The 11,952-nt window shown below is 46.0% G+C and overlaps 1 protein-coding gene across 4 annotated transcripts in view; it reads right to left on the bottom strand.

Moving 5' to 3' along the window:
* Positions 1-11,216, bottom strand: part of CDK12 (cyclin dependent kinase 12) — a 30,157-nt gene extending 18,941 nt beyond the window's left edge. For all 4 annotated transcript variants that reach the window (XM_083408516.1, XM_083408514.1, XM_083408515.1 and 1 more), the window contains exons 1-2: positions 9,054-11,216; positions 3,333-4,211 (exon numbers count right to left, since the gene is read on the bottom strand). In XM_083408516.1, the coding sequence (XP_083264642.1) occupies positions 3,333-4,211; positions 9,054-10,114 (1,940 nt within the window). In that variant the 5' untranslated portion in view covers positions 10,115-11,216. The remainder of the gene's footprint in view (positions 1-3,332; positions 4,212-9,053) is intronic.
* Positions 11,217-11,952: the final 736 nt, after the last annotated feature.

Here is an 11,952-nt window from a genome sequence, read left to right on the forward strand (position 1 = left end):
GGCATAACGGGGGCGCTTATAAGTGCTCCATCAATGCTTTGTGGGCTGGGGGCTGAAATGGCCACCACTTCTGGGGTCCTTTCTCTTCCCCCCCAGCAGATGTGAAGAATTGGAGCCCTCTTTGCCATGGTTGGTGAGAGGGAGGGTGAGGTAGATAGGGAAAAGAGAAGAGAACCCCCCAACTGTTGCTTGCAAAGGTAAGTTTCTACTTATAAGGAGTGGGCTGACTTTCCACAAGTTAAAATTTAAATTTTCATCCATCTTCAGTTACCTGGTGTTACAGGTGTGACACCCCTCACCATCACCAAATTGAATCAGAACTACAGGCTGGTTCGTGTGCAGAGTCAGCAGGACAACTTAAAGTAGTAATGTGCATGTGTGAATGCACCACTACATATGAAGGATTAGTTAAGAAGAGATCAGCTGGATCAAACCAAAGACCCATCTAGTGCAGCCTGCTGTTTTCAAAATGGATCCCCATCACTCAGAGACATACTGTTTCCAATGCTGGAGGGTAATGCAGCCATCATGACTAGCAACCGCAAGTGGCTTTAATCCTCCATGGCCTACAGACAAGAACTTTCATTTCACTTCAAACACAATGCTCTTTGAAATACAGGCAGTGATCGTTTTCAGAACATCCAATTGACACGTGATTGCCAATACATGGGTCCTTTTAGACCCGGAAGAAGGCAGAAAGGGTGCTCTACTGACATGCACAAGGGGTAACTAGTTGTCAAGTACTGTATATATGCAACTTTGAATCAGCCCTATGTGAAGGGCTCACACAGAAAATGAGTATCGCCGAGCTAAGCCTAGCAAAAATTCATACCTGGGGCCCAACTAACTGCCCTGTTTGAGGTCAGGAATCAAGCCCCTCCCTAGAAGTCAGTCTGGTAGAGACACTGAGAACATTTGACTTCTGATGGCCAAAGTCAGCTAGATCTACTGCCCTGTAAACTCTCTTTCAGGGCTGCACTAGATCTTTGCTTAATTACACAGCTGTTCAGATGGATTGAAGGTAGGATTTTCTTTGTCATATTCCAGCACGACAATTCTAAAGGTGGGCTGTATGGTTCAACACAGCTGCCAGGCATAAACTATGATCCCCACATCACCACCCTACTAACCTTTGATCCTCCCTATCTCCTCTCCCCTAGCAGTGTCAGTATTATTTTTAAAAAGAACAATATTGTAAATAAAGCAAACCCCCACTCAATTGTTTGAAGCTGGTTTACATAACTTTCGCCATATAGAACATATGATCACAATGCACCATTCCAATCTCTCTCTTGGAAGCCTCTATGGGCTCTAGATGAATTGGAAAGAAGAGGCAAAACCAGATCCCACCCCCAGTGCTCGAAACTCCCATTGTTCTAGGTGCATTTTACGACAGTTTAGCGAGCAGTTTCTGAGCTCTGGGCGCAGTACTGTGCCTAAGATTTCATATTAAAACTGCCTCCCCACTTCCAACTACTCTCTGAAGACTGGAGGAGAGACCCTCTTAAGAATATTACAGGGAAGGACTAGACCATATGAAAAATTAACATAATATTTTAGCTGCTGTTCATTCATTTTCAGCTTTGTTGTTGTTAGGAAAAAGCGCACCTAGACATTCCGTTGTTGTGCCCAAAACCCAGGTTTAAGGTGCCATTTAGCTCCTAACTTTCATATCTCAGTCTCTAACTCTGCCTGTACGTTTGCATGACATCACAGTACATGCTCCTTAGAAAGGAAAACCACCTCACAAGCCAAAAGGACGGGCAATTTCCATGTTCATAGTTAATTCAAGGCTTACAGTTACATCAATATTTAGGAATATTTTAACAAAGACTGGCATGAGTTTATCTCCTCCTTACAACTACACCAGACAAGGAGTGGGGAAAACAAAAGCCTCAGCTTCGTCCATTATTTAGCATTACATCTGAATGTGGTTATCTACAAATTCAGGGGACTGTAGTTTTAACAAACTAGAGTTAGACTAAAACAAGCCTTGGTTTGATAAGCAGGCTGAGAACCTATCCAGAAAAAGCAAACGAGCCAAAGGACTCCTTTGCCATGATTAAATCAGGAAGTCTCTGTTGAACCCATTTTGTCCAAAATGGAAAACTACATTACAAACTTCAAAACAAGCTAGGATATTAAACAGTTCAATATCCAGGCTAATATGCTGGCTTGTCTTGAAGCCGGTAACCATAGTTTCCCAGTTAATCCAAAATAGGAAACTAGGGTTAACAAGAAGTTTCCTAGTTTAACTGTGGAAAGCAGCAAACTGTGAAGGGGCGGCGTGCAAGAGCTAAACACTCATGCATATCTCAGATTAATGAACCAAGACAAGATAGTCTGAACCTGACTGCCAAGTCCTTTAAAGAGAAAAAACTGAGCCCAGTAGCATAAACTTGACGCACTTAAACTGTTGCTAACTGGGGATTTTTTTCTGAGCTGGCCACATAAGTGAGGCATTGTGAACAAGGGACCAAGACTAAAACAAAAATTTAGGTTTATATATGCCAGGGGTCGTCAAGGTTTACCTTGCCTGAGCCAATTCACTCCAGCAGAGGTCCCTCGGTGGGCCAGATTGCGCATGCGCATAAGCGTGTCTGCCCACGATTTCCGCCGTCGGCGTCTGTATCTGCACAGACACGATTTCCAGCGTCTGCACCTGCACAGACGTGATTTTCAGTGTCTGCATCTACACAGATGCAATTTCCGGCGTCTGCTCATGTGCAGACGTGATTTTCGGTGCAGCGAAAGCGAGTCCCCACGCAGCACCGTTTTAGCGCAGCACGGGGGGACTCGCTGAGTGGGCGGCTCATGGGCCGGTTAAACAACCTGTGTGGGTCACTTGTGGCCCATGGGCTTTAGGTTGCCGACCCCTGATATATGCTATACAAGGAATAGCGCTGGTGTACAACCAATCATTCATGTCAGCTAAATCCAGTACCATCCTGACTGGCAACAGCTGTCCAGCTACAGCCTCTTTCAGCTCTATTACTCAAGCGAAGATCCTTTCAACATGCTCTAATTTGGGACCATATTTTCCATTTCCGGCAAGGGAGCCCCAATCCTAACCATCCCACTAATTTAGAAGCCTGTTTTACACGTTCCATATACCCGGTATCCTCTCCATACATTCCAAAGCTGCTTTCTACATCTGAGGCCTTGAGTTTTTCTTCACTATCTGTGCCATTTTCATAAAGCCAAATCACATTTCAAACACCAGATTATTTCATTTGCAATGAGAAATGAGCAGATACATAAATTCTAACAAGTCCTGGTCCATAATATTACCAACCCTTTGTGGAAGAGGTTTACTTGGTTATTCCCCTTACCTATCCATGTCATCTTCCCCAGGCAAGACAGGTGGAAAAGGAAGCGGAGGCAACGTTGACGTTTTCAGATGCGGAACAGCAGTTGTCACAGATACATGCGCCTTTAAGGAGGACTGCATGGCGGGTTGAGAGTTAGCCTGAGTAGTCAGAGATGTCCTGGAGTGGGTAGACGAGGGCAGACACGATGGAACTAAAGCAGGGGTGTGAGTGGCAGGTGACTGGGCAGGTGGCAGAGGGGGAATAACTGGTGATGGAGGCAAAGGGGGTAACGGAGGAGGAGCCTGAGCAGGGGGCGACGATGTTGGCAGAGGAGGTAGTGACTTAACAGAAGGCAAAAGAGGTGGGACCTCTTGCTTGGCTGTGTCTGTTTCCTTTGGGGTCACAGTTTCCTCCTTTCCGCCTGCAAGTTTCATATCTTTTGTTCCCATTGCTTTCGAGTCTTTAACTGAAGCAGGAGGTTTCTTCTCGTGGTTCTCTACTGCCTTTGTTTTTAGGGGCTCGGGAGTAGTTTTTGTCTCTGTGTTGTGCTGTGTGACATTTGCTGGCTCAATGTCAGAAGGGCACTTCTCAGGTTTAGCCGTTTTTGCCTTTTTGGCCTCAACCGCTGGCTCTTTAACTTCAGCCAAACTGTTTTCTTTCCTAGATAAAACACTAGGAGAGTCCTTCCTCTCCTTCCCATCAACCTTTGCTGCGGCTGCAGCAGCAGCTGCCCTCTCTTTTTTCTTTCTGCTCAGTTCAGCTCCCAGGCTGGAGTTCAATGGTAGCCGAGCAGGTGAGATACTGGAATGGCGACTGCGGGACCCAGATCTCTGCTTTTTGTTATGCGAAGATGAGTGCCTCGAGTAAGCAGGACTTCTACTTCGAGACTTCACTGGCTTCCTGTGGAAAAAGAAGAGGAAAATCAGAATCTCCAAAGAATGCTACAGTCGTGTTTTATGTAAAAACACAAACCTTTAGCTCTCAAAGGCGTGGGGGGCTTGCTTGAAGTGTGTAGACATGGCTATGATCCTGTGGCTCCAATGAGCATTTTAACTCCTCGCCAGCTTCCCCATTTGCTTCTATTAGAGGTTCTCAGCCACATTTTTTTTTACAACACATTAAACAATCAGTCACTGCGCTACCTGCTAAAGGAGAGGTGGACAACTTCTGGCCATGGTGCATTCGGCTCCTAGCCAACTTGCCTGGGGGCTAGAAACACTACGCCAGGGGTCAGCAACCTTTTCCAGCCGTGGGTCGGTCCACCATCCCTCAGACCATGTGGTAGACTGGACTATATTTGGGGGTGGCCGAATGAACAAATTCCTATGCCCCACAAATAACCCAGAGATGTATTTTAAATAAAAGCACACATTCTACTCATGTAAAAACACACTGATTCCCGGACAGGTCAATTGATCACCGTAATCTAAATCATTCCTAAACAGGAACACAGGAACATAGGGGGTGAAATTCGGGTAAAAGAATATGTACTAAACAGTTACCTCACAAGTTCAAAAATGTTAAACCAACTTTTGGAGTCAGGTGTTTTCAGAAGATGAAGCATTTTCTTTGAAATGAAAACTCAACCAAATCCTGACACTCTGTCTTAGCTGACAAGGACAAGATGCTGCTAAGAGCCATTTTAGCAGCTCAAAATGTAACGTTCCTGAAGATAGTGAAGTTTTATTTGGTTGCCTTATTATTTACAGGTGATTTGAAAGTTTGGGCATATATTTTACAACCACTACTGAAAGACAGCATAAGTTTTGATACTCACAGGCAGTGATGGAAAATTCCCAGCTGCATTTTTCACTAAATGCACAGGACTGAATGCACTGCTGCTTATGACAGGCAGGGACAATTTAAATTAGGCTCTGAGATTTGGCTGTACAAGGACCAGGAGACTGGGGAGGAGGGCACACACAGCAGAAGGCAGCCCCTCTAGGAGCAACCAAAAGGAGTGTCATTGATTCAGTTTAGTAAACAAACTGAATTCAGGCCAGTCACTCTAACTTCATTCTGTGTGCACATCAGACTGTCAATAAGTAACTACAACAGGCATACCTGCCATTTCAGACTGTTCAAACTCTCTGAATGGCCTCTGACATGGGAAATGCCAGTTGGGTTCTTGGTGATAGCTAGCTCACTATTCACAGTTGCTATTCTGAAAGCCTCCATCAGGGAAAATAGCCAGTTGCCAGGTAGGTTCTTCCCTGGGTGTGCCTCCCTTGACTGGGGCACAAATCAGATTGTTTTCCCTAGAGCAGATGACCATCACCGTTGGGGACATCCATTTATCCTACACACACAATCACCAGGATGTTTTCTTGTAACTCCTTCAAGGACCCTCCAAGTCATATATGCAAATATCCACTTGCCTGGCTTTCCAGGCTGAGTAAGAATCACTTTCAAGCAACCAAGCAGCGAAGCTTTGATACACTGCAAAAAAGCTCTTTTATTTTTTCCAGGCTGTTTGAAAGCTCTATGTCCATGTAACTCTATCCCTCCCTTTTGTTTTGACTAAGACACATCCAAAGAACTGCAAGTGGAATGTCTGAGCATCTTTTCTCGACTCTCAGGAACCTACTGTGACAATCAGAAATTGCCTCATCTGCATTTTCAAACTTTTCAAGAATTTATTTATAACAGCAGACTTCAAAAGAGTGCCCCACAGAACTTCCATAATAAGAAGACTAGAAACGGTTGTCTGAAAAGATCATTTGTTCACCATTATCCAAAACAATATTTCCCTGGAATGCACACAGCACTGCAGTATTCTCGGGCACACTTTAATTTCAGTGAGGTGATGGCTACACACAGCAGGCCTCTCTTGCAGTCCATAAATCCAAGCATGTATGCTAAGACATTTCCCAGAATCCTCTGAAGTGTGAAGGAACTGCACAGTAGATGGGCCAATGTGGAAAAGGTTCCTGCAGGTAGGGTATTTCCCATGCTCTGCAACCCCACTCTCATTAAACAACATACCTGCCTCTGCTCACTTAAGAATTTGGCTAGAAACTGGACCCCACCCCTGTCCAAAGCAGGCAGCTCATTTGATACTTGGCTTCTTCAAATTCTGAAATATTTATTTAGCCCTAAGGGGTCTTTTCCTATTGTTCCCATGAAACAGTCCAGAAGCAAGAGAACATGCTTTCTATCGAGGAACATTAACTTTCTGCTCCCAATTGGAAAAGGAGGTGAACTAGAGCAAGCTAAGGGTTTTTTTAAGCACCTGGTGAAATAACGCAGCATACACATAAAGAAAAAAAAGTCAAGAGCAGACAAATCCAAAGAGATGAACAAGGGTGTATGAAAACAAACAGGAAAGAGATCCCCCTCATAGGTTCACATATTTAAATATTTAAACATCTACTCTGTTCAAGCTTACTCTACCTAGTACCTAACAAAGGCTGCACCAGGCACTTCTTTTCATAGCAGCTTCCTAAAAGTACTTAAGGTACCCCAAGTACTTGCAATCAGCTCTCATTATCCAGTTCTTTTTCATTAAAAAGAGATGCTGTATGCCAGAGAGAATTTTCTGATAGCACTTGCTCCTTAATGAGCAGGAAATGGCAGCTGCACTTGCTCTACACTGTTTAGAAGTAGCTGCCAGGAATCAACCTGCCTGACCCAAGAGATATTACTACTGTTGTACAGGTGGGGAATGGTGGCTGAGAGACAGGGATTTGCTGAAGGCTATCCACAGAGTTCATGGCTTGGCAGATACGACCCCACTAGAATCTAGTGACTAGGTAGCCAAAACAACAAGATGGTGACTATATGTTTGTTTAGCACTGAGAAGGTGTTAGGCACTAGATAGAGCACAAGGAGCTTATAGTCAAATGGCAACTTTGCACATTCAAAGCACCAGCAGCAAGCTCAGTGTTCGAAACTCCCATTGCTCTAGGCGCATTTTACAACAGGGAATTTCATAAGTATGAGCAGTTTCTGAGCTCTGGGAGCAGTACTGTGCCTAAGATTTCATATTAAAACTGCAGAGCAGAAGGAAAGGAGGACCTTTTTCTTCCACCCCACTTCCAACTACTCTGTGAAGACTGGAGAATATTAGTGGGGTGGGCAGGAGAAGGACTAGCCCATGTGAAAAATGAACATAGTATTTTAGCCGCAGTTCATTCATTTTCAGCTTGTATTCTTGTTATAAAAAGTGCACATAGACATTTCTTGGTGCGCCCATAACCTAGGTTTAAGGTGCCATTTAGTTCCTAGCTTTCATATCTCAGTTTCTAACACTGAACAAGCTGTTGGGTGATCTGTGGTGATCTGTGACCAAAGCAATTCTGCACATCCAGATTATGAAATAACTAAGTTTCAGAAATGACAAAAATGTAACCTCATTCTAAGTAAACTGAACAGGTGAAAGGTGTTGACTGATTGTTAAAAACATTTTACTGCCCCCAAGGTCAATTTAAACAGATTGTAGGATGCCTGGATTCCCTTGAAGGTGATCACTAGCTGTACTCAAAAGGGATTTCTGAGGTACTGACATCTAAAGTGAATGTGGTAATGGATCACAAGCAAACATTTCCACACACATCTTGAGATTTGGGTCACATACACCACAACTCTTACATATGGGGAGATTTCATATTCATCTGTTCTACCTTCACAAAAGCAGCTATCCAAGGCAGATTTAATTGAAACCAAGTTCTACTGAAACCAGTGGAACTTGGTAACCACATAATAGGCACAAATCTTGTGAGAAACAGGTACCTTGGATACCACTGCAATCTGAGACTTTGGTTCTATTGACTTCAACGTACCTCACTTTCTACTGCTCAATATACTTAGGATCAAGATGGAACAGTTCTCTGCAACTCTAAACCTTGCTTTTTTAGTTAACATAAGCAAGATTTAGTAAAAGGTATCCATCAATTTTCCCATTCTGTGAATCCCCACCAGCTGTATAGATTAGCAACTGACATGCCACAAAATGGAACCATGGTTTGCCACTTCAGAAATTGTGTTCAAATCATGGTTCACTTTTAGGGGTCCCATTAAACTCTAATTTAGTATGATAAGGATGAGCTGCAGTAGCTTCCATTTCCCCTATCCCCTTTTCTGGTGTAGCTCCAAAGAGTTTTTTTGTTTCCGATTTTCATTAAAGTGCGTTTCATTCAGTGCGTTATCTGAATCCTAAATTGTGGTTGATGCTAACTATGATTTGCTTCAACAAGGCAACTTAGCACATGGTTTTAAGTTACCTTGTTTCAAACAACAAACTAGTTAATCTAAACCAAAACTTCTAAACATCTCCTCAAAGCCATGCAGGAGCAGAAAAAGGAAGCATGTTATTCCAACGCTCACTGTACTCATTCTTGTCATGCTAAACTATGGTTTAGCACAGCCTTTCCCAAACTAGTACCCTCTAGGTATCAGCCCCAACCTATCAGCCCCAGCCAGCATGTACAAAGATCAAGAATGATGGGAGTTGTAGCCTAAAAAAATCTCCAGGCACCAGGCTGGGGAACAATGATTCAGCGCGACATCTGAACTGAGCCAGTGTCTCACTGGCTGAATGGGTTTGGTTACCTTTCAAACTCAGATCCCCAATGCAATAAAGTGAAAATAATAATTATCTAATCAAGCAACAAAGACCTTGTACCCTAAACAAATCACGTTACAGGGGAGAAGCAAATATTTTTTCTTATCTGACTTCAGGACACTAGCACCATCTGAACCAAAGAAGTCAAACACTTTTAATTAAAGATAAAGGCCACGCACCTGGACACAGGACTTCGACTCAGCGACCGCTTGGAAACAAAAGGACTGCTGGAGCGCCTTCGGTTGAATGGGCTAGGCGACCTTCCACTGTAAGACCCACTTCCCCTCTCGTAGCTTGATGAACGCCTCCTGCTGTATGGGCTGACCGACCGCTGCCGCCTGCCGTAAGGGCTGGGAGAGCGCATATTGGATTGGTATGCAGCAGGCTCCTTGTATGGTGGGCTGACTGACGGTCTCCGTGAAGACCCACCGGGACTCTTCTTGTAGGAATCATAGTTACTGGATGTGTGTGAGCGTGGAGGGCTGAGATCATAGTCCTGCGTGTAAGATGCTCCTGAGGGGCTATCATCCTGCTTGGGACTGTCTGACCACTTGCGATGGGGACTTCTGGATTTCCGCTTTGGACTGTCCAGCGATTTGTAACTTTTAGGAGCATCCCTTTTCCGGTGACTTTTGCTACGGTCTTTGTGACCGGACTTAGTCTCTCGTTCTTTCCTGGACTTTTCCTTGTGCGATTTGGCTGACCGGGACTCCTTGCTGCTGCTCTTGAATGACTTAGATGAATGGTCATCATTCTCCTCATGCAGCTTTTTGGAGGCCCCCGACACCCTTTCTTTAGTGGAACTCAACTTGCCTGAGGAGTCTTGGTTCCTGTCCAGCCTCTTCTCTTTGTCTACCAGCTTGCTTTTCATCAACTCACGGACTCGCTTGTGTTGATGATGCCGATGCCTGTGTAGCCGGTCACTCCTTTCCGATGTCCCTTTTCTTTCATCATTCTCCCTGCGTTCCAGCTTGAGGACTGCTTCATCTGAAAAGGTGTCCGAGTCAGAGCTGATATCATCATACTCCACCAATGGCTTGATCATGCTGCCGAGCGGTGCTCCAGCTTCTTGGGCCCCCATCGGTGAGTCTTTGGAATGCCTGGACTTGTGTCGTTTGTGCTTGGAGAGTCGGTGCCTCTCTTTGCTGTTTGAACTGCCACTGCTGGACACTGCTTCTTGATGCAAGGACCCCCCTCCTCCTGAATCCTTCTTACCCCCATGTCTCTCTGGGTTTGGCATTCCTTCTCCACTGTGCTTGAAAAGAGGGGGGAATCCTCCAAAACCCCCAAAGTCTAAACCTCAACTTACCCGCTTCCAAAACAGGAGGGCTGCGTTCACTTTCGTTACCTTTTCCTACATTCAACCCACCCTTCTCTCTCCTACATGGGGCTGAATGTGGTTTCTTTACAAGGATCTGGGTCGACAAAGTATATTACGGGAGAAGTCGCCCCACAGGCTACCCCCAACCCTCTGAATAGGGGACAAGCAGCAATGGCAAGAATGTCCCCTGTTCTTAGACTTCAAAGGTAGGATGGAAGACCCTGAACAAGTACCCTACCTCAGTTATCCACCAGTTTCAGAACATAAACACGCCAGGAGCACTAACTAAGATGCTCTTAGGTCCCTTTGTAAATGGGCAATGAGTTTGGGACTTCTCCAACCTGCTGCCCAACCCCCCACAAAAAGAGAGCTTCAGAAAAAGACCCCACCCCACCCCCAGTTTTCTGAAGCAGCGGTCCCCCAAACAATAGGCCCCTTCGTTTCTAAGCCACCCTTGGTGCTCCTCTTGGTCAGGGATACCCCCTCCCCACTAACTCAAGGTCCCCGTGGAAAGAAAGATGAGGGTCGGACTTAGTTCCTACCTCAAACACCCCCTAAGTTCCTGAGAAGAGAGCACGGGGGCGGGGAGATGGGCACACCTCCACCCGCCCCAAGGCCTGGCTGTGTGGGGAAACCCCTGGGCCCCTGCGTCCCCACCGAGGGGGCTCGCCTGCCCTCAGCCTGAGTCTCTAGCGAGGCCCCCAAGCCGGGACCCCCACCTTCCTCTTCCTCCTAGTACTTCCCAGAGCGAGACGGAGCCGCTTCCAGGTCCGGGTGGGGGGAGGGGTTGGGGGGGAAGAGGAAAGGTAGAAAAGTGAGCAAGGGAGAAGGTTAGCCACCAACTCTCGCGAGAACGTGGGGAGAAATCGCCGTCGTCGTCCTCCCGGCCGCCGACGCCGTGGCTTCCTTTGCAGCCGCTCGGGGGTTCCTTCCCCCAACTCCTCTCTACCTGCTCCTGTTTCTCCAAATATCGCGAGAGCACGCACATGCGCGCGTGTGAGCGCTCGGTCGCCCTCCTTCGCGCGCAGGCGCACACGGTCGGAACGCAGGAGGAGACTAGAGAAGTCTCGCGACGCCGGGCGCTGGAAGCAAATAGGGAAGCGGGGCGGGCGAGGGGGGGGGGACTTGAAGGCCGATGAAGCTATTTTTTTTCTCGTAATCTCGCGGGACGTGGTTTTATCTTTCAACAAAACTTTATTTCATGGTCACCGCAGACGACAGCATTCCTGAGGAAGGAAACTTTTATTAAGGCAAAGCGCAAGGTTGTTTTTATAAGGAGGGGCCGTGAACTGCCATTCATTCATTCATTTCTTCCTGTACCGTTCAACAAACTTTATTGAAACTTCTCACACTGTAGTTCTGGAGACATATATCTTTCAACAAAACTTTATTATTGATTCCCCTCCCCCTTGGCAACAGGAACAAACGAACTTATGAATGGCCGTTTCTTCGCCTTCTCACTTTCAGCTTTTTCAGCGAATACTTTAATGGGCCGCTTGGTAACCATGACAAAACACCACAGGACGCGGACAAACATGGTCCTTCTCATCCTTCGACAAAAGTCTTCCATGTTTAAAGCAAACAACAACAACAAAGCCCAGCTGTTCGAGTGAAAGAGTTAAAAAGTGCGACCTTTTAAGAAGCGGGTCGCGTATGTGTCCATATCTCGCGAGAGCTTCCCCTAGCCTTTGCCGGTTGGCCGCACCGCGGGATTTCCTCGTGAACTTTCTCCCCTCCCCTTGTCCTTTTTTCCCCCC

Source organism: Podarcis tiliguerta (genome assembly GCF_965153285.1).
Source record: "Podarcis tiliguerta genome assembly, chromosome: 13".
NCBI classification, from domain to species: domain Eukaryota; kingdom Metazoa; phylum Chordata; class Lepidosauria; order Squamata; family Lacertidae; genus Podarcis; species Podarcis tiliguerta.